At 40.2% G+C, this 24143-nt stretch overlaps 1 protein-coding gene across 1 annotated transcript in view; it reads right to left on the minus strand.

The window, feature by feature from the left end:
- Positions 1-1543: 1543 nt before the first annotated feature.
- ercc6l2 (excision repair cross-complementation group 6-like 2) overlaps positions 1544-24143 on the minus strand; it is a 28199-nt gene continuing 5599 nt past the window's right edge. Inside the window, exons 6-17 of the mRNA XM_062998325.1 lie at positions 23671-23916; positions 21508-21627; positions 20638-20709; positions 14415-14560; positions 14175-14270; positions 12753-12852; positions 11366-11518; positions 9708-9779; positions 7119-7869; positions 6342-6496; positions 4975-5141; positions 1544-2529 (exon numbers count right to left, since the gene is read on the minus strand). Coding sequence (XP_062854395.1) covers positions 1644-2529; positions 4975-5141; positions 6342-6496; positions 7119-7869; positions 9708-9779; positions 11366-11518; positions 12753-12852; positions 14175-14270; positions 14415-14560; positions 20638-20709; positions 21508-21627; positions 23671-23916 — 2964 coding nt within the window. The 3' untranslated portion in view covers positions 1544-1643. The remainder of the gene's footprint in view (positions 2530-4974; positions 5142-6341; positions 6497-7118; positions 7870-9707; positions 9780-11365; positions 11519-12752; positions 12853-14174; positions 14271-14414; positions 14561-20637; positions 20710-21507; positions 21628-23670; positions 23917-24143) is intronic.

Raw genomic sequence — 24143 nt, forward strand, 5'->3', positions numbered from 1 at the left:
AGTATAGAAAATGTAAATAAAATAGATTCAGTGTTTTTTACATTTACATCGACTCTTATTCCATCTTTTATGAACCCAAAATATTTCATGTTTTGTCTGATCAACTTCATTCTTAACATACACATACATGCATTTTAAGCTACAGCACATTCTAAAAAAAGTTGGAACAGGGCAATTTAGTCCTCGTAATAAGGTTAAAAAACAACTAAATAATGACGTGATTTCAAATAGGTGATGTGAACAGCTGATTATAATCATGAATTGGCACAAATCATGTTCAGATGGAAGGAAGAAAAAAGCTTGTTAAGGTGGTTTACAGGCTTAAAAGAACAATCTTATATTTTTCTAAATGACCGCTTCAGTTTATACTAACAGCATTTACTTTTACTTCTACTTTTAATACTTAAGTACATTTAATATCAAATTACTTTTAATACTTAAGTACATTAAACATCAGATACTTTTAGACTTTTACTCAAGTAATATTTTAAAAGGTGACTTTTACTTCTATCAAAGTAAATTTCTGGTAAGATACTTGTACTTTTACTCAAGTATAACCTTCAGGTACTTTATACACCACTGCTCATAACTGAGCGAATTACGACCTCTGCTGGCTGCCTGATGGCATCTGCACAGAGTAGAGGAATAATGCTGATCAGGGTGTGTCTCTCCGTGCACAAGGAGAGGAGGGGATGTGTGTTAGTTCGCTCTCCTCGATCGGGCCGGGGGTCAGCACCAGTAGAGAGGAAGCATAACACAATTGGGTATTAAAAAAAATGGGATGTGCTAAAAAATCGGGAATAAAGGGAGAAAAAAAATCGTCTGACCGTCATTGTTAAAAACCTTTGTTACAAGGACCCTGCAGGACTTGTTACAGGATTGTGCAGGTTCGACTGGGTATAGAACAAAACTTTTTAGTGTCATTTTTATAAATAGCTATACCTGGTGCTTGGTGCACATGGTTCACCAAAGCACAATTCTTACTCGTTTTTTCACTCGTCAACTCACAGCCTTGGAAACAGATTTTTCCAGCAAATTGAAGAGTAAGAGTTATTTTTACTTACTATTTTTTTGTGCATTTTCTCCCAATTTAGTGTAGTCAATTTGTCTTCCGCTGCTGGGGGATCCCTGATTGCAGTCGAGGCGGGTGCATTGCTGCCCACGCCTCCTCCAACCCACATGCAGCCCTTAGCGGAAATTTTTTTTACCCATGCATTCTGCACAGGCGCCTCTCCATCTGCCAGTCAGGGTCCTTACACAGCGTTTGAAGACCCCACCCACACAGTCCAGTTATCCCGCCCTAGCAGAGACATGTCTGCTGCAGGCACTGCCAATTATGCATGCTAGATGGCGCCCAGCTGAGCGGTGGCAACGCCGAGTTTCGAACCGAGGAGTTCAGAATCTCTGCGCTGGTGTGCTAGCGGAATATCCCGCTGTGCCACCTGGGCGTCTTTTACTTACTATTTTAACAAAACATGAAATAAATATAAAACTAACTTAAAAAAATGCACTGATAAATAAAGACACAGTAAAATGCACTAATAATGATGTAAAAAAAAAAAAAAAATTCTAGTTTGTCTCCTAAAACACACACACACACACACACATTCATGCTTTGAGGTTTTGAGGGTTGTTTTTTTTTTTCATTTCCAAAGAAACTTTTCATTCTTCTTCCAGAGCTGAGAGCTTTCTAGTGAATTTTCACATTTTGACTTAGCAGGAACAGTGACGGTCCTGCACATCTTCTCCACCTGAGACGGATCTGTTAGCTTATTGATGCTTTCTTCATTCCCTTCATTCAAAATATCCCAGAAGTCCTTCCCTCTGTTTTTTGTCCTACCTGCGGGTGTAGACATGGGCGTTGTTGTGGACTTTGGCCGGTCTGCAGTTTTCTTTGGCTTGAAAAGGTCATCGAGAATGGATGTGTCACCAATGAGGTCATTAATGAGGTTTTTATTAGGATGGATAGAATCTGTGCCTGCAATGTCATCTTTAGGAAAATGTGCCAATTCAGCAGAGGAGTCACGGCATGTTATACTGGACTCTCCGTCCCGTAAGTTTTCACCAACTTCAGAAGAACTTGTTGTTTGATGGTTTTCTTTAGAAGTTTTAAGAAATGGCTCAGATGATGAGAAATTCTGATTTGTACGCTCAGACCGACCAGAAGAATGAGGACGCAGATCTGTCGTGCTTGAAGCTTTAGTCCTTCTCTTCTTAACTGAAATTTCTTCTGCTGCCTCTTTATTGGGAGGTTTCTGAAGGTTCCGAGAGTTTACATGACTTCTTTTTGAAGAAGAACTTTGTCTAGTCATGTTGCGTGCAGCAGTGGAGGTTGAACCAGCTGGATTAAGCTCAGTTGCAGGTTTAGGAAATGTCTGTTGAATAACATCTACAAGATCAGGGCTGCTGTGACTGTAGAACTCACGTAACTTGTGCAGTCGCTGTGCCGAGTCGCTGCTGACAAGCTCTTCTGCAAACTCATGCACAGACTTCACTCCAAAGTACTGCGCCATTTCCTTCAGCTGCTGCCTGCAGGTTTAAAAAAGATCATACGCTGTGATAAACCACTTGCTTGGACTTTTGCATAAAACGCTCATAATACACCATTTAACCAAAAGTATGTGAACATCTGACCAGTTTGTTGAACTACATTTTTGGCCTACAAAACCAAAAATGGACCAGCCCCAAGTTACCTTCGAGGTCTAATCAAACCCCGCTCTGTATCACGCAACCTCCGAGCCACTAGTCTCGCCCGTTGTGGCGTTTTTGGAGATATGTGTTTTTCATCGAACAGCTACAATATAAACCAGTGTAGAAGTTAATATGTATTCAATTTAGTAGCGGTAGTTTACAAAGGAGACATCAATTACACAATTACAGTATTAGTACTGTAATTTATATGCTGTTTGTTTGTTAATTAGTATTTTAACGTCATGTTTTACACTTTGGTTACATTCATGACAGGAACAGTAGTTGGTCATTACACAAGATTCATCCATTCACAGGGTTGTATTGAACACAGTCATAGACAATTTACTATCTCCAATTCACCTCACCTGCATGTCTTTGGAATGTGGGAGGAAACCGGAGCACCCGGAGGATCCCCACATGGGGATCGAACCCAGGACCTTCTTGCTGTGAGGCGACAGTGCTACCCACTTAGCCACCGTGCCGCCTAATTTATATGCAGATCAATAAACTTGTGCTATATTTTATTAAGTATTAAATCAGGGAGAAATAGTTGTTAAGCCTTTATTTAATTGTATTCAATATTTCTATTTTAATGCATTTAAAAAATAATTAAGTGATGAATGAATAATTGCTACTAGTTGAGAATTACAACCGTAAACTGCAAAAGAGATCAAACAGCTTGGATCCAAAATTTCAACATTAGATTTAATTAAGGGAAAAACCAATATAAATAAAAACCTTTTCCTTAATGACAGAGGCTAACAGTGTATGTAATTTAATGTAATTTTAAACGAGCGGGGATTGTTTTAAAGCTACTGGTGAGGTAAAACACATTCAAAGAGAAATGATTTGATCATAACTTAGTAAGTTTTGGTTCTGCTTGGACAATTAGTGGGTGAAATAGCTCTGGGGTGGTCTTACCTCTCCCTCAGAGGCCAAGCGGGGGCGCAGCCTGTCAGAACTGGCACAGAGCCCCATAAACCCACTACTTCCCTCTCACTGCTTATGGGTTTTCATTATGATCTACAAAACTAACCTAATCCAGACTGCAAAATGATAGCTCCCAAAGCTGTCTGTTAAGACAGATGTTAAGAGTGAATTATAAAATGTTGATATATTAAATGTTGGGCTGATGGTAGCTACTCATAGGATACATACTGATGATCAGGCATAAAGACCGAAGTGATTTTAATAAGGGCCAAATCATTATAGCCGGACGATTTAATTGACGTGTCTCCGAAATAGCAAGGGTTCCTTCTAGGTAGCTGGTGAGTACTCATAGTACTCATACACTGATCAGCCATAACATTAAAACCACCTCCTTGTTTCTACACTCACTGTCCATTTTATCAGCTCCACTTACCATATAGAAGCACTTTGTAGTTCTACAATTACTGACTGTAGTCCATCTGTTTCTCTGCATGCTTTGTTAGCCGCCTTTCACCCTGTTCTTCAATGGTCAGGACCCCCACAGGACCACCACAGAGTAGGTATTATTTAGGTGGTGGATCATTCTCAGCACTGCAGTGACACTGACATGGTGGTGGTGTGTTAGTGTGTGTTGTGCTGGTATGAGTAGATAAAACACAGCAATGCTGATGGAGTTTTTAAACACCTCACTGTCACTGCTGGACTGAGAATAGTCCACCAACCAAAAACATCCAGCCAACAGCTCCCCATGTGCAGCGTCCTGTGACCACTGATGAAGGTCTAGAAGATGACCAACTCAAACAGCAGCAATAGATGAGCGATCGTCTCTGACTTTACATCTACAAGGTGGACCAACTAGGTAGGAGTGTCTAATAAAGTGGACAGTGAGTGGACACGGTATTTAAAAACTCCATCAGCGCTGCTGTGTCTGATCCACTCATACCAGCACAACACACACTAACACACCACCACCACCATGTCAGTGTCACTGCAGTGCTGAGAATGATCCACCACCTAAATAACACCTGCTCTGTAGTGGTCCTGACCATTGAAGAACAGGGTGAAAGGCGGCTAACAAAGCATGCAGAGAAACAGATGGACTACAGTCAGTAATTGTAGAACTACAAAGTGCTTCTATATGGTAAGTGGAGCTGATAAAATGGACAGTGAGTGTAGAAACAAGGAGGTGGTTTTAATGTTATGGCTGATCAGTGTATACAGTGTATACAATATAATAAATAAAAACAAAGGTGGTTGAATACAGGTTTCCCACACTGTACATATATGAAACAAATTAAAGTGGAAGTAGAAAAATAATAAAAGGAAAATAAAATAAAAAAGCTTTGGCCTTACTTGCGTACAGCTGCAGGCGTTTTACCAACACTGATGATTGCACTGTTGGTTTGAACAGAGGTTCTGATGGAGTGCGTGACCAGATTTTTCGGATGAAACTTTTGTCCTGATAGATTTTGGCCTTCATCTTTACCAGACTCAGATGACTGGGAGACTCCAGACTGGGTCTACGACAAACACACAACACAATAATACATAACAATTTCACGTATATCAATCAGCACAAAACAATCAATGGCAGCTTATTTTTTAACCCCTGAATAAGTGCTGTGTTTAAATAATTGATAGTGTTGGAAGCAACTATACCAGTAATCTACTTTTAAATGTGTGAGACTGAGTTTTAATATGACGGTAAATACGGTAAAAGAAAATAAACAGAAGTTTATCATATAACAGGTTTAGTTTTAGGCAGCATTTACACTTTTTGCACTTCAATCATAGCGAGGCTGGGTGCATATTGTTGATTACAGCATAATATGCCTCAAAAAGGCTTTCAGCTGGTTGTGCCACTAAGGGCCAAGTTTAAAACAATAATATTATTTTATTGACAGTAATGACTGACAGTATTGAGACTTTTTGTATGATGTATTTTAACTTAAAACCATGAAGCTCTGACATCGGTCGTCATTTGGAGACGTGAGAAAATAAAAACCCAGCAAAAAATATGGCGTGGCTTCATAAAACTTTATTGTTTCAGTAAACTAGGGGTGAATTAAATCATACTAAAGAGCTAGACTGTGATTCCAAGATTAGGAAACCATCTCAAAATGCAAAGCCGGTCGCCATGTCACATTTTTCTCACAATGTCATGCTAGATTCAAGTTTGAATTAAACAGTTCAGGGTTTTGTGAAACAGTGAGAATCAGTTTCTCTCTGCCATGTCATTCTTTGCTTCTGCCTATGTCATATAAACAATGTGTTTGGTCAGCGGAAAATGGGGTAAAATTTCACTCAATTAGACAAGCAGTAAAAACTGAGCAGCAAAGCTGTAAACCTGCTCAGGGCAGTGCAGCAGCAAGGTAGGTGGCACTGTCTCCATCCATCGAGTGTGTGAATTTAAAGTGGATATATGCACATGTATAATCTTTTTTCTTTATTACATTGTGTAAGATGATACAACAGTTTCTTAATAACCTATTAAAATAAGCTATTTAAATTTAGACTTTGGTCATGCGTAACAAATTTTATCAGACATTCATTTGCTGTTCCTAGCAAAACACAGTTTGGAGTAAGAGGCACCCGCATACACTTCCTTGCTGTTTCCAACCCCCTCTTCCCCAGTCAAGCCTCTAAAATCGCCAGGTAGGCTATAGCAGACTAAACAAATAATAAAACATCATCATCATTACTGTGATGACTGTAAATACCTCAGACAGGTCTAATAAGTGATTTGCTGGGAGCTGAGAGTGTTTATTGAGTTCAAACACATCTCGTAAAGCAGAGCGACTAATGCAGTTCTCCGCCCTGCTTGATCCCACTACTTTCTGATTGGAGTGGGTGTAGCTCACCTCCTGAAGCCCACCTATAGGGATACAATGAGAACAATTATGGTAAACAGAGGTACAACACAAGTATTTTTTTTTACTCTCTCTAATTAGCATTTTAATGCAGCACTACAGTATTTCCATCCCTACTGGCTGGAACCTCCCCTAGTCAAGCTGGTTGAAATCTCAAAAAGTAAGGGGTGGCACATGCTTCCACTGAGGCATACAGCCATCCACTACATTCTTTTGAACTGGAGATCATGTGACATTTCTTCTAGATTTAATTCAGTCATTTCCAATTCTTAATTCTGAATCCGCTGCTGTTTGCACAAACCCGATTTGATCCAGAATACCCGGATCACCACACACCCGCTTTGACACGTGTCCAACCTGCAGCCGCTTCTTATCACATGCCAGTGTTGGGTTACATACAGATTCGTACATCGCATGTCCAGTCTTTGAACACCCCACAATGGTGTGCTAGCTTGTTAGACCACTGTGCCACCAAAGCGTCCCACAAACAACAATACTCAGCAAAGCAAAATCTTTGAAAAAGCCTCTTTGGAGACTGACTAGTGTTGCTTTGATGAATAGAGAAGACAACAATGACACATATTGACTTTCAAAGCTTTAAATAAACAACTAATAATAATAACGCACCCAACAATGTGTCGATGGTGCCAGTGCTGGTACACTCTCTGAGTTGCACCTCTCTGGAATGATCAGCTGGACTTTTTAAGCCTGTAAAATGAACTTTTCTTGGAGCAGCGTGGTGTTTTTTCATATGGCTCTGGAGAGCTGATGTATTCTGTTGTGTACTTGAGGCATGACGGTTCTTAGACTTCACATCTTTTAATGGCGCTTCATCCTCAGATGATGTAAAACTCTCAATCTCTTTTTCCCACCTCCGCCTTTGTTCGGCAAGTCTTGCCCAATTCTGTCTTTGCTCCTTGTTAGGAACCTTTTTGTCATTCTGTCGGGCTTTATTGTGGTGGTGAAGAACATCTTGCTCTTGGAACTTTATCCCTGAAGTTGTATTTCTCTCATCCTCAGAGTCGCTATAAAGCTCACATTCTGTTTTCCTTTCAGCAGCTTTGATCTCTTCTAGGTTTGATCCTATCGTGTTCTCTTCAGACTGGCTTTCGTCACTGCTCTCAGAACCAATTTGTACCAAATGAGTTAGATTTTTCTGAAGCAGTGCACAAAGATTGACGTTAGCAGCAGAGCTAGTGCTTGCTCCAAACTCTTCTAGTGTTATCGGTGCTGTGGCTTTTGATCTAGAACCACAGGGATCTTCATCCTCACTGGCACTGCTGAAGTCCAGAACTCCAGGATCAGAGAGCCTGGCACTTGTCACTGCTTGGCCACCTGTTTGCCCTGAAGAGCCATGTGCTGATGCAAGGCCTTGATCCTGTGGCACGAAAGAAACATATTGATTTAACAACAATCACATGAATTAGTACAAATTCTGTGCACTAACTGAACCCTTGTAAGACAACCGTGCAAACTGGACATGACAGGTGACATGAATCAGAGCAAAGCTGTGCATAATGTGCAGCAGTGCAATAGAGTTTAAGAATTTGCTTTGATTCTAGTAATTTAGTAAAGGTTTCTATCTGGAGTTTTAAGTATGGCTTTAGAAAGACTAAATAAGACTAAACTACACATTAGCCGGCCATACCCATAGAACAGCCATCCTTACTCTCCAAGACCCTAGTTGGGGCAGCTATAGCCTAGTGGTTAAGGAACTGTTCTAGTGACCAGAAGGTTGTCGGTTTAAGCCCCACCACTGCCAGGTTGTCACTGTTGGGCCCTTGAGCAAGGCCCTTAACCCTTAATTGCTCAGATGGTATACTGTCACGGTACTGTAAGTCGCTTTGGATAAAAGCATCTGCTAAATGCCGAAAATGTAAATGTAGTTGGCCAATGTACAACAGAAGAAAAAAAAAAACCACTAAATGGCCCTAAATCTATTTATTCAAATTTTTTATTGATTAATTAATCATTATAGTGCAAATAAGACCATTATTGGAAATGCAGTTATGATAAGTCATTGATTTGTTCCTTTATTCATCCTTAAGAACAATGTTACCCTGCCTATAGTGTGTACAGAAATACAAAGTGTTAAGGGAAGGAACATACCCTCAAACCCTTATACATACTCACCCTCACTAAGGGAAACACAGAGAAAACAAATCCATCTACTAGAATGTGCCCCAGCACTTGAAGGAAACCAAAATGTACATGGTAAAACATTTAAGTGAATCCCAGGTACCTCTACATACATACACACACACACACACACACACACACACACACACACACACACAGACACACACACAGACACACACACAGACACACAGACAGACACACACACACGTTGGCCCCTACTTTGCGGATGGCTACTCCATTTTTGGAAAACTTTAGGAAATTTTGTCTGTAGGAATTTGTGCCCATAAGTTAAGGGTATCTGTGAGGTCAGCCAATTATGCTGGACAAAAAGGTTCGGCCCACAACTCAAGTAGTTCTGATTTGTTCTTAGAGTGTTCAACAGCGTTGGTCAGGGCTTTATGTATTAGTTCTATCTATCTATCTATCTATCTATCTATCTATCTATCTATCTATCTATCTATCTATCTATCTATCTATCTATCTATCTATCTATCTATCTATCTATATCTATCTGTGTGTGGGAGTACATATACACATGTACACACAGACTGTAGTGAAATTTGCTCCGCGTTTAAATGTTTTTTGTTTCATTACCCTGTTGTTAAATGTTTTAACTACACACCTACGCAAGACAGATTTAGTTTAAAAAGTTGGTATTTTGGTAAACAGATATTATATAATTAATACCTTATACACTTGCATAGTAATTCTCCTTAAATGGCCAGCTCTAATTTGTAACTACCCTAGTTAAACATAAACCTGCTTTTATAACTTGGTCACCAACCCTGTGTTTCTAATCAGCAAATAGTTTAAAATAAGCCACTAAAATGTGAGAAGCTCCTTGTGGAGGCACATTTAGATAAGTTCCTCAGCTGGTTAAATAAACACACTAAAGATAACACATGCTTCCGTGTGGTCTTCACCGCTGAGCTGAGGAGGGACTTAATTGCAAACATGTGTTGGCCGCTATGTCTGTCTTTACCGTGGGAATGGATGAATGAAGAAACATTTGGGAAAGAGAACTGGATGATGAAGAAGAGCGTTCCCGCAACCGATCTTGGATAGGGTGAGACTTACCAGCTCTTGCACCCCGTCATCCATCGCATGTGTTCTGGCCGTCTTGATCCCCACCTCGACGTGGCCCTCCCTCTGCGACACACACACACACATATACATACATACACACACACACACACACACACACACACACGAGAAAGAGTTCATAGTCATGGCTCATTAAGAACATCTGATTTTTTCATTATTCACCTTAAGCTCCAATCCATCATTATTGTTGGTCCTACAGTGGGGGCCAAAAGTCCAAGATGACTAGTAAAAATGCTTCCTCAGATTTAATACAATGTTTTTCAGTACAAATAATTTAATAAGCACAGCTGTATGCATGTGTCTAATTCTAAAACTCCTAAACAGCAGACACAGTAGTAGATAACAGTAAACACAGAAAATGTAAAATTTTTCAGCATACAGCCAAAACCTATAAGGTACTTCACCCCACAGTGTCACTTTTATGCATTTACTGTAATTTTGTACAATTTGTAAGATCTTTAACTTCAATCTAAATTATTTAGGAATGAAGCTATCTTATTGTCGAGATTAAATGGATACAAATTAGTGAGAAGGGTCATTTGAAAATGACCAAACTGGTTCAAGCTGACAGAAAGGCTACAGTAAATGAAATACCCACTGTTTAAAAACCTTAGAATGCACAACACATCGAACCCTGATGTGGATGAGCTAAAAGAGCAGAAGACCACATCAGGTTCCACTCCTGTCAGCAGTGCAAGAACTAAAATGATAGGACATTAATCCATGGACCTAATATGCCTTTCAGGCTGCTGCCGGTGGTGAAATGGTTAGTGGGATATTAGGAACATTTAGTGGTTTAGTGGTTAAGGGAAACATTGTCTCAGTGCCACAGCCTATTTGGGTATTGCTGCAGACCATGTTACAATTCACCCGTTATATTGGTTTTTTCAGCATGAAATTGCACCACGTCACGGAGTATATGTTCCATAAGCAAAATAATAATAATATCAGTGTACACTGAAAGCCCTGCCAGTCATAAGATGTAAATTCAGTAGAGCATAATGTGGTACCAAAGCAAAAAAAATGTTAACATCTTGTGAAATCAGTACCACAAAGACTTCTCATAGTGGCACGTACGTAAATTATATAATTATTAAAAATCAATACTAATCGATACTAATTGGCCATCGTATCTGCAGGGTGGGGACCGGACTATGTGTGGGTGGGTGAGACTTCATACGCTGTGTAAGGACCCTGATTGGTGGAAGAGACGCCTGTGCAGAGTGCAGGGGCTAGAATAGGAGGGCTGTGCACATGTCGGAAGAGGCATGTACAGCGACGTGCTCTCCTCAGATGCAATCTGGTATCTCTCAGCAGCGGAAGACAAAATTGAGTGCACTAAATCGGGAGGAAAATGCATTAAAAAAAAAAGGAATAAAAAAAAAATAAAAATCAACTATTCATCAGTCGATTCTAGTATTTTTTTTTCTGTTTAATCACAGTTTGATGTTTGACCTGCATTTTTTCTTGAACATCGAGAATAATTGGGTAAGTGGTCTTTAAGATAATACCACAAGACCAATGAACTTGACTTACTACTTTATAAATAAAGGAAGCTCATATAGATGGGTTACAGTTCGATTTAAATATGACACCAATTAATGAGAAACTTAAAGATGCCGAGCACTAACCTCCAGGATGCGGTGCGTGAGGCATGTCCCATTAGTCTGAAAGCGGAACAGGTTCCTGATTCCAAACAGTTCACCTGCTTGACCTTCGGTACCCTGTACTGCCTCAAAGTACCGTCTTGCATTCTCCTTTCCAATCACAGACGACTGCAACTGCTACATCACCCATTTAACAAAAAAATTAAGGCCAATTAGGTCCATCAAAACAGCATTTTAACAACTTATATTTACATTTTTTTCATTAACTTTGACTGAATATGAAAACATTACATTCTATAATATATGATAATTGATAATATTGAAGATATGAAAATATTATACACCGATCAGGCATATCATTATGTCCACCTTCCTAATTTTGTGCGGGTCCCCCTTTTGCTGCCAAAACAGCCCTGACCCATCCAGGCATGGAGTCTAAACACCTTTTAATCAGAACCAGCATTACCTTCTTCAACAATTTGAGCTACAGTAGCTCGTCTGTTGGATTCTGTTCTCTCCCCACATGCATCAATGAGCCTTGGCCGCCCATGACCCTGCCACCATCACTAATATATCCCACCCACTAACAGGTGCCGTGATGAAGCGATAATCAGTGTTATTCACTTCACCTGTCATAATGTTATGCCTAGTCGGTGAAAGTACATATGATAGTGGACTTCAGAAGTCAAAAAAAAAAAAAAAAGATAAAATGTTTCAGGTGCTCTAATAACCCAGCAGCTATTATGCTAGGCTATCACCGATGAGATCCAAGTTAGAATCTCACTGTCACTATCAGCCAGCTGGGCATCTACACAGACATTACTGGCTGTGTCTGGGGGGAGATGTATGACCGAAGCCTTTCCTCGTGACGAATTGGTGACCTGTCCAATGTACTGTATTTCTTTCATGTGCCCAATGTTTGCCAATAAAAATGGACCTACTGCAATGATGACCAGAATAAAGTGGTTGATAAAAATGACATTAAAAAAAAGCTTTATTTTATATGTTCATTAACTGATTTTAAAATTGTATAACAACATTTGCAATTTCATTTCAAACTCGAAATAAAAAAATAATAATAAACTCTTACTACAGAAACGTATCAATCTCTGTAGTGTTAACACTATGTAACACATCCTGGGGTCACGTCACCTAACATGGTCAATGAAACCAGGCCAAAGTAAAATAAAATTATTTGTGAACGGGCACTTTTGACTTGCACTGCTGCATTACAAGTGTCTCACTATGCAATTCAGAAAGAAAAACAAGCGCAATCTGGTTAAAAAAAACGTTGTTGAGAAACCAAATTGGGTTACATAAAATCTCTCATTAGCTTAATTCTACTTACTTCATGCACCAACACACAGTAATATATTATTAAATGAAATCCTAGTTGCACAACATGAACTACCTGTTTGTAAATCTGACGCAGATAGATAATTTCCTCCACTGTACCAAGAGAAATGAATCGGAAAACTTTCACATCTCTACACTGCCCAATGCGATATGCCCTGTGGATCAAAACAAAAACAACATAAACAATAGATGCTGTATATGTAAGGATCCACTTCATTAGGTACAAATTTAATTGTACTTACAACTGTAGCAACATGGTCAAAGAGTGGACTGATAATGAAAGAGTTAAATTTTGCTTACAAAATTGAAAAGGTAGTGTGCTTGTTGAGGGTTTAATTTGTAAGTTAATTTTAAACCATTTCTTCCGATTTAGCGCACTCAGTTTTGTCTTCTGCTGCTGAGAGATACCAGATTGCATCCAAGGAGAGCATGTCGCTGTACACGCCTCTTCCAACATGTGTACAGCCCTCCTCTTCTCGCCCCTGCATTCTGCACAGGCGTCTCTTCCTCCAATCAGGGTCTTTACACAGCGTATGAAGACCCACCCACCCACACATAGTCCGGCCCCCACCCTGCAGATACAGTGGCCAGTTAATATCTGCTACAGGCACTGCCAATTATGCCCGCCAGATGGAGCCCAGCCGACCGGAGGCAACACTGAGTTTTGAACCGAGGAGTTCAGAAACTCTGTGCTGGTGTGCTAGCAAAACATCCCGCTGCGCCACCTGTGCGCCTTGTATATTATTTTTAACAGTATTCTTTACGGAAATAATTGGCAAGGTCTGCTATGTTACTAAAAATGATGTGACCAAATGGGAAGGTGGACCAAAATGATCCGCTGTGGCGACTCTGAATATGGGAGCAGCCAGGTCAGACTTCATTAATCTGTTTATGTTGACAAATGCCGTTTTGACAATAAAGCCACCTCATATTTATACCCATATTGAACCAGAATGCCATGGATGACTGATAAAATGTTTTTTTGTTACTTATTGGATACGTGTTACTGAGACCTTGGAAGAATTGCAGCCCTGGGTCTCCTGGGTGAATTTGTCACTGTTCCAAATTTCCTTCACTAGGATATAATGGCTCTCACTGTGGTTTGGTGGAGTCTTCTGAATGACTTTGTAACTCTTTCCAGACTTGTATATTAAAAACTTTTCCAATCTACGCTGCTCTGAAATATTCTGAGATTGTGGCATAGTGTTCCTTCAGAAACTTGAAGGAAACTGACTGCTTGACTTTGATAGCTGTCTGTCTACAATCAGGCCTTTACCGTATTTGGTAAATTGTTTGATTTAGTAACCACATAGGCAATCATTTTTTTAAATAACTTAAACAATGTGTTGGGTATTCATCCAAGTTCTCTTTGTTTCATTTCACATTTCCTTTAATGAGCTGGAATGTGGAACATATATGAAACCAGAAGTATATGATGAATTAAAAAATACTTCCTAATGTAGCTGAGCTGCCTCACCTGTCTATAGCCTGAAGGTCATTTGCTGGATTCCATGTTGGATCAAACAGTACAACAACATTAGCTCCAACAAAGTTCAGTCCAAGACCACCGGCCCTTAAAAAACATTAAGCCAAATAGCAGCAGTTACAATCAAAAACAACAAGCTTACACATCAAAAAGTGAGCACTATATCTACTGTATACTCAGATGTAAAATCCTAATAAAAAACTTGTCCTGTAAATAACAAGCAACACTTACATGGTAGACACCAGACACAGGTTGATATCAGTGGTGCTGTTAAATTCCTTGACAATGTGAATGCGATCTTTAGACTTGGTGGTTCCATCTAGTCTGCGGTACTCCAGCCCCTCAGCCATGCAGTAACTCTCTAAAATATCTAGGAGCTAGAAAGAGGTCACGTTCCATTGTTAAATCAAAAAGGATATAGGCATATATGACGATAGTGCTCAATTCCAATTTTCTGATTGAATTCAATCTTCTTGCAAAATGTAGATTGTCTTCTTAAATGGTTTAATTCGTCAATTAATCATAAACCAGTGCTTTATTGCTTGTATTTTAATTTTAACACTAGTCTACACAGAAATTATTGGCTATGTCTACTATGTTTCCAAGAGTGTTGGGACTGCACAGGAATTCAGACCAGAATTATCCACTGCGGTGACTTCAATATACGTCAGCAACCGAAAGAAAAAAGGGTTTAATAGCCATTGCCCATTTCCTGAAAGTAAACAGGCATGTTCACTCTGTTTATGTTGATAATGCCGTTTTAAAAATAAATCTGTCTTATATTTTTACCTCTAAAAAAACAGATTGTTATAAATGACCTTTTGTACTCAATTCCAAATTTCTGCTTCTTTTATTGTTTACACTAACTTGAACAAGTCACATGTACATGTTGGATTAGTAAATGTTTGTGTGTCAAATTGGAATGGCCTAATCTGTGCGTTTTCCATGGTGTATTTTTGGTTTATTTCTGACGTTGGGGTGAATCTAATGTAGTTTATCATTTGTTTGTGTGTTCCAATGAAGTTGCCATTTATGTGTAATGTATTCATTTATAAGGGGTTTGATGTCCGTTGGTGGAAGTTTGAAGTTAATGACTTTTTGTAGTGTTCTTCTAGCCAGCTGGTCAGACCTTTTATTTCCCAGTATTCCGAAGTGTCCGTATCCAGCATAGTCTAATATCGAACTTTTTGTCTGTAAGTTATTTTATGGTGCTCTGTATTTTGAGTATTGTTGGGTGTGCGGTTGTAGGTGTGTTTAGTGCTTGAAGGCATGATTTGGAGTCTGTACATATCAAGGTGTTCCACTTGTTCATGAGTCTTCGTATTCTAGTGCCATGAGAAGAGCATATGCTTCTGCTGAGAATATAGAGGTGAGAAGAGGTGAGTTGTTTTTCCCTTGTGTGATCTGTGGTCATTGCAGCTGTGACTTGGTCAGTTGTTTTAGATCAGTCGGTATATATGGGCAGATGGGTGGGGTATTTTTCCCTGATTTTAGGAAAACTGTTAAGATATGTGTTTGGATGTATTTTGTAATTTGTAAAGCACATTGAATAATTGCAGCATATGAAAGGTGCTATATAAATAAACTTGCCCTGCCTTGCCTAAATTAACACTGCAGGGCTCTAGACTAACTTTTTGCACTCGTTGCACTGGTGCGCCTAACTTTTTTTCTTAGGTGCACCAGCACAAAAGTTAGGTGCACCCTAATTTTCAACTGCATCGCATTTAACACCTTAGTTTTACAGGTTCACTTGTTTTTTCGCTGTCCATATAGGCAATATTGACTTGTAAATGATTAAATAACAGTCTGGTCAACATGGCCTCGTCTGTTGATGTTTGTTGCTGTCTGCCGCTGAAAGGCAGTGGGGAGAGGGGACACTTGGGCAGTGCATTTACTGCGGCATGTAATGTGTTTTATAGATGCATTGTGCTTTTCATCCTTTCAATTCAAAATGTATTAGAACCAGTCACAAATACAATTTTGACAGCCATGGTTTTCCCATGCTCTTTACAGTTAATTATAGTATTATAATCTCATTATAGTACACTATTATAAAAATTATAATAATAATAGAGTATATCTATTCATGTATGTACAGTGTATCACAAAAGTGAGTACACCCCTCACAATTCTGCAAATATTTCATTATATCTTTTCATGGGACAACACTATAGACATGAAACTTGGATATAACTTAGAGTAGTCAGTGTACAGCTTGTATAGCAGTGTAGATTTACCGTCTTCTGAAAATAACTCAACACACAGCCATTGATGTCTAAATAGCTGGCAACATAAGTGAGTACACCCCACAGTGAACATGTCCAAATTGTGCCCAAATGTGTCGTTGTCCCTCCCTGGTGTCATGTGTCAAGGTCCCAGGTGTAAATGGGGAGCAGGGCTGTTAAATTTGGTGTTTTGGGTACAATTCTCTCATACTGGCCACTGGATATTCAACATGGCACCTCATGGCAAAGAACTCTCTGAGGATGTGAGAAATAGAATTGTTGCTCTCCACAAAGATGGCCTGGGCTATAAGAAGATTGCTAACACCCTGAAACTGAGCTACAGCATGGTGGCCAAGGTCATACAACGGTTTTCCAGGACAGGTTCCACTCGGAACAGGCTTCGCCAGGGTCGACCAAAGAAGTTGAGTCCACGTGTTCGGCGTCATATCCAGAGGTTGGCTTTAAAAAATAGACACATGAGTGCTGCCAGCATTGCTGCAGAGGTTGAAGATGTGGGAGGTCAGCCTGTCAGTGCTCAGACCATACGCCGCACACTGCATCAACTCGGTCTGCATGGTCGTCATCCCAGAAGAAAGCTGACGCACAAGAAAGCCCGCAAACAGTTTGCTGAAGACAAGCAGTCCAAGAACATGGATTACTGGAATGCCCTGTGGTCTGACGAGACCAAGATAAACTTGTTTGGCTCAGATGGTGTCCAGCATGTGTGGCGGCGCCCTGGTGAGAAGTACCAAGACAACTGTATGTTGCCTACAGTCAAGCATGGTGGTGGTAGCATCATGGTCTTGGGCTGCATGAGTGTTGCTGGCACTGGGGAGCTGCAGTTCATTGAGGGAAACATGAATTCCAACATGTACTGTGACATTCTGAAACAGAGCATGATCCCCTCCCTTCAAAAACTGGGCCTCATGGCAGTTTTCCAACAGGATAACGACCCCAAACACAACCTCCAAGATGACAACTGCCTTGCTGAGGAAGCTGAAGGTAAAGGTGATGGACTAAACCCAATTGAGCACCTGTGGCGCATCCTCAAGTGGAAGGTGGAGGAGTTCAAGGTGTCTAACATCCACCAGCTCCATGATGTCATCATGGAGGAGTGGAAGAGGATTCCAGTAGCAACCTGTGCAGCTCTGGTGAATTCCATGCCCAGGAGGGTTAAGGCAGTGCTGGATAATAATGGTGGTCACACAAAATATTGACACTTTGGGCACAATTTGGACATGTTCACTGTGGGGTGTACTCACTTATGTTGCCAGCCATTTAGACATTAATGGCTGTGTGTTGAGTTATTTTCAGAAGACAGTAAATCTACACTGCTATACAAGTTGTACACTGACTACTCTAACTTATATCCAAGTTTTATTTCTATAGTGTTGTCCCATGAAAAGATATAATGAAATATTTGCAGAAATGTGAGGGGTGTACTCACTTTTGTGATACACTGTATGTATGTATGTATGTATGTATATATATATATATATATATATATTTTTTTTTTTGTGTGTGTGTGTGTGTGTGTGTATGGGGCTCTAGTGTTAGAGTGTAATCTTAAATAAAGTGCATTATATTATCGGCTTTACTGGATCTTTTACACAGATTCCCAAAATCGATTGCGGTGCACTCACTGTGTATTTTGATTACATGTATTCTAACACTTCACTGTCTTTTAGTTATTTTTATATTTTACTTAACGAGAATATTATTGTGTTTTTACTTTCGCTATCGTCGCACTTAACCGCTAGCATTAGCCTATTGCTACTAGAGGGTCGGCTCACCACTGTTACGGGTCTCTTGCTGTGTGGTGATGAATGTGTGGGAATAAAAGCACACGACAAGGTAGACTTCACTGTAACGGTTTAGTCAGGACTTCAGTAAGCGTTACAACACTTTAAACTGCCTAGCTCCAGAAACCGAACTTTTATACTTTGGCCGTCCGGCGAGTCTCATATACAAAACTAAACTAACTGAACGTCCGGTGCTGCATTCTGATTGGTTGAGCTGAATGTCGCTCACATATCACCGATACAATATTGTCCCGCCCTTCACTGTCTCTGATTGGTTTAGACCATGATATGGGCCTGATGTGTGTCTGTTGTTGAACCACGGGAAGACTTTCAGAGTAGCGGAGACTTTTTTCCCCTTGAACTGCTGGTCGCACCGGTGCGACCTGAGATTTTTTTTAGTCGCACCATTGAGAAATTAGGTCGCATGTGCGACCAAATTGGTCGCACTCTAGAGCCCTGCACTGATTGGGGTGTGGCCTGTGTTAACTGAAAGTTCTTGTAAAAAGCAGACAGACCAAGTTTTTTTTATGGTGCAGAGCACCTCGACAAGCTACACATACAGGTGCTGGTCATAAAATTAGAATATCATGAAAAAGTTTATTTATTTCAGTAATTCCATTCAAAAAGTGAAACTTGTATATTATATTCATTCATTACACACAGACTGATATATTTCAAATGTTTATTTCTTTTAATGTTGATGTTTATAACTGACAACTAATGAAAACCCCAAATTCAGTATCTCAGAAAATTAGAATATTGTGACTAGGTACAATATTGAAGACACCTGGTGCCACACTCTAATCAGCTAATTAACTCAAAACACCTGCAAAGGCCTTTAAATGGTCTCTCAGTCTAGTTCTGTAGGCTACACAATCATGGGGAAGACTGCTGACTTGACAGTTGTCCAAAAGACGACCATTGACACCTTGCACAAGGAGGGCAAGACACAAAAGGTCATTGCTAAAGAGGCTGGCTGTTCACAGAGCTCTGTGTCCAAGCACATTAATAGAGAGGTGAAGGGAAGGAAAAGATGTGGTAGAAAAAAAGTGTACAAGCAATAGGGATAACCGCACCCTGGAGAGGATTGTGAAACAAAACCCATTCAAAAATGTGGGGGAGATTCACAAAGAGTGGACTGCAGCTGGAGTCAGTGCTTCAAGAACCACCACGCACAGACATATGCAAGACATGGGTTTCAACTGTCGCATTCCTTGTGCCAAGCCACTCTTGAACAAGAGACAGCGTCAGAAGCGTCTTGCCTGGGCTAAAGACAAAAAGGACTGCTGAGTGGTCCAAAGTTATGTTCTCTGATGAAAGTAAATTTTGCATTACCTTTGGAAATCAAGGTCCCAGAGTCTGGAGGAAGAGAGGAGAGGCACAGAATCCATGTTGTTTGAGGTCCAGTGTAAAGTTTCCACAGTCAGTGATGGTTCGGAGTGCCATGTCATCTGCTGGTGTTGGTCCACTGTGTTTTCTGAGGTCCAAGGTCAACGCAGCCGTCTACTAGGAAGTTTTAGAGCACTTCATGCTTCCTGCTGCTGACCAACTTTATGGAGATGCAGATTTCATTTTCCAACAGGACTTGGCACCTGTACACAGTGCCAAAGCTACCAGTACCTGGTTTAAGGACCATGGTATCCCTGTTCTTAATTGGCCAGCAAACTCACCTGACCTTAACCCCATAGAAAATCTATGGGGTATTGTGAAGAGGAAGATGTGATACGCCAGACCCAACAATTCAGAAGAGCTGAAGGCCACTATCAGAGCAACCTGGGCTCTCATAACACCTGAGCAGTGCCACAGACTGATGGACTCCATGCCACGCCACATTGCTGCAGTAATCCAGGCAAAAGGAGCCCCAACTAAGTATTGGGTTCTGTACATGCTCATACTTTTCATCTTCATACTTTTCAGTTGGCCAACATTTCTAAAAATCCTTTTTTTGTATTGGTCTTAAGTAATATTCTAATTTTCTGAGATACTGAATTTGGGGTTTTCATTAGTTGTCAGTTATAATCATCAACATTAAAACATTTGTAATGAATGAATATAATATACAAGTTTCACTTTTTGAATGGAATTACTGAAATAAATCAACTTTTTCATGATATTCTAATTTTATGACCAGCACCTGTATAATCTCACCCCTTTAACTATAGCATCTGACTGACTAAGTTAAGTCCAGGTGCATAAAGCTCACATTTCTATTTTAGTCTAGACTGTGACTGACTATCATCATGACTTTAATAAATATTAAGCCACATTTCATGAGAAATGCAGATCATTTCCAGGTAAAGCTTTATAAACTTTAGCCTAAGTATCTTTTACATGGTAACTGTCAACCCATCCAAAAGCAGCAGCAGTGAAAGCAGGCCCACTTTATAAAGGAATGCACATAAGTCTGTACGGTGGCAGAAACCTCACCTTGGTGGAAAGTGAAAAAAGAAGAACCTTGTCTTTTCTCGTGATGAAGTGATTAATCAACCTTTGCAGAACCTGAAACACAAACAATGAATTACTGTACAAAATGACAGTTTTAAAACAACATAACAAGGGTCTCTAATAAACAAGTATAAAAGAATGAAATGATTAAATGATTCGCATTAGCACAACTGTCTCTCGGCTGTCTTCCTCCGTTCCGTATTCAACACCAAAGAATGTTCAGAGTGTTTACTCTACTGGCGCCAGAACTGGAACACCTGCCAATAACAGCACCCTCAAGGTTCTGCTGATGAGGGGGAACAGGCACTTTGGAGGCAGATGTAGAACGCTAAATACTGCTCTTGTTGTTTCCCAAAGAAGTGTATCCACAGCTAGCGAGGCAAAGCTATTTCAGGCCAGAGTTAGCCACAGGATGGATTGTTCCTCCCATCAATACCAGAACAAAATCTGGAGTACATGAAGACTTGGATTTAAAGTTCTGGGTTTCAGTCGACCAGTGGAATGTAATGAAATCGAGTCTTTATTTTTTCATATATACATATACAATGCAATGATTTTCTTTTTCTGTGTATCCCAGCTTGTTAAGAATCTGGGGCCAGTTTCCAAGTGCAGGGTCAGCCAGTGTGGGGCACCTCTGGACATAGGTTAAGGGCCTTGCTCAAGGGCCCAACCACCTTCTGACTGATCCCCAAACCCACAACCTTCTCATTGATAGCTCAAATCTCTACCCACTAGGTTACCTTTATACCAAGTGGTAAAGGCTTTCAATCACACAAAGCTCCGAACTGGAATATGGTGCAAGTTTAATTCTCTAGCCTTGCTATATGAGATGATGAAACCTAAATGTTTAACCTTCATTTTGCCGCTGTAGATGGGGTCTGACAGGGCCTCAAACGCAGCCTGCTTGCATCTTTCTGAAAACTCTGGAAACTTCTTGAAGACTTGCTCACAGATAGCCGTCACATATTTCTTCTGTGAGAAAGAGGATATAAAGTAAGAAATCTGTAGGACAAAACTCATGGTGACTGCTAAAAAAGTCAGAATAACAAGGAGGTAATTTCTATAGAGCATATTGAAGAGGATATGCATGAAAAACACATTTACTGTATGTTATGTTACTGTACTATATAAACATATTGTCATTACTGCTTCAATATACTAAATCAGGATATGTGAGGAAATGCAAATATTATGGCTAATACACTGATAAGCCATAACATTAAAACCACCTCCTTGTTTCTACACACATTGTCACTTATCAGCTCCACTTACCATATAGAAGCACTTTGTAGTTTTACAATTACTGACTGTAGTCCATCTGTTACTCTGCATGCTTTGTTAGCCCCCTTTCATGCTGTTCTTCAATGGTCAGGACCCCCACAGGACCACTACAGAGCAGGTATTATTTAGGTGGTGAATCATTCTCATTACTGCAGTGACACTGACATGGTGGTGGTGTGTTAGTGTGTGTTGTGCTGGTATGAGTGAATAAGACACAGCAGCTCTGATGGAGTTTTTAAACACCTCACTGTCACTGCTGGACTGAGAATAGTCCACCTACCAAAAACATCCACAGCGCCCCATGGGCAGCGTCCTGTGTTCACTGATGAAGGTCTAGAAGATGACCAACTCAAACAGCAGCAATAGATGAGCGATCGTCTCTGACTTTACATCTACAAGGTGGACCAACTAGGTAGGAGAACCTAATAGAGTGGACACGGCATTTAAAAACTCCAGCAGTGCTGCTGTGTCTGATCCACTCATACCAGCACAACACACAATAACACACCACCACCATGTCAGTGTCACTGCAGTGCTGAGAATGATCCACCAGCTAAATAATACCTGCTCTGTAGTGGTCCTGTGGGGGTCCTGACCATTGAAGAACAGGGTGAAAGCAGGCCAATAAAGTATGTAGAGAAATAGATGGACTACAGTCAGTAATTGTAGAACTTCAAAGTGCGTCTATATGGTAAGTGGAGCTGATCAAATGGACAGTGAGTGTAGAAACAAGGAGGTGGTTTTAATGTTAAGGCTGATCAGTGTATGCATCATTGATGATGTACTGAAGGCCATTTATTAACGCTTAATTGTTCCAGGTGTTCGTAAGTTGGCACTTCGTTTTCATACTTATGTAGTTTCATTACATTCCTTCATCACCAGTAGCCACTTTAATCAAAGTCATGGTGGGTCCAGGATAGGAATCCTCCAAACATATCGCCAGTCTATGACCCATTTACTCACTCACCCAGTGATTTACCTTATTCGCTCACTTAATCCCTTCCTTCATACTAAGAAACTAGATCAGACACCGGCTTGTTTTTGGAAGAACCCCAGTAAGACATAAAAAAATAACCAGGGGTGAAGATTGAACCCACATTGCTGAACTGCCATTATCTGCTATACACCACAGTGCTAACTTAAATTTACTGGACAGGGCATAACTGGTCATTACGTTTATGAAGTTCTAATGAAAATGCATAAATATTGTTTGGTTTGTTTTACAGCTTTCACTCACTAAAGCTCTTAATTTCATGCAATTCCATTGGTATTGCATTTTTCATTTAAATTAATGGTTTATAGGAAGCTTTTGATGCAAAATCACAGTATTTTGTGTAATACATGCAACTGATTACTGGCAGATGGCACCAGACGGGCTAAGAAACCGTTTTAGCTCCAGATCAAAGCACAGTTTATATGTTCGGGCTTACATAAAACCAAACAAAAACCTACTGCGTAAAGGACCTGATCGATCACTGAGCTACGGTGCAGAACACATGGTTTGGCAAATTTGGAGACAAAGAATCTTCAAAGGCCTGGACGAAGACCTTACTTTAACCTCTAAACACCTTTGGGTTAAATTGGATAGTTGATATGCCGAAATAACTAACATATGATTTTTGACTGGGATGTCTGACATGTCCAACACGTTCTTGGTTGTTTCACGTTTGGTATATAGTGTAGCTACGTAACAAATAAAACCACCATTTACACACCAGCACTCACAAAACCTGCCTGTTTTTCACTGGTTCCTTCTCTGGACTGCAGCAGAGCTACATGATTGGCAACCTTCCTCAGTATAGCCAGATAGCTGAAGTACAGGTTTCTATCAGAATTAAGCCCGAAGCAGCACTTTCTTCTGGAGCGTCCACTCCTGCAGGGACATTTCTCCGAGCTCTGCAGTAACAACTTTACATCGTCTGTGTCCAGCACCGCTTGATACACTGTTTGCTGAAAATCTGTCAGAGCGCAGTACACCACCTATGTGAGGGACAAGTCAGGGACAAGAGTTAGAATTCAATTACTATATTCATGTATTATCCTTTGTCTTCAAATAAAAATAATGATCATGGGTAACAAGCTAGAACAAACTTTTTAGACCCATGTATTACCGACGCCTAATTCGTTATACTGTCCGTACCAGATGCCACAGCCTTCATATCCTTTGGAATCCACCACCATATTACCTTCGAGGCCTGTCCCTTCTT

The sequence above is a fragment of the Trichomycterus rosablanca genome, chromosome 7 (genome assembly GCF_030014385.1).
Source record: "Trichomycterus rosablanca isolate fTriRos1 chromosome 7, fTriRos1.hap1, whole genome shotgun sequence".
NCBI classification, from domain to species: Eukaryota; Metazoa; Chordata; class Actinopteri; order Siluriformes; family Trichomycteridae; genus Trichomycterus; species Trichomycterus rosablanca.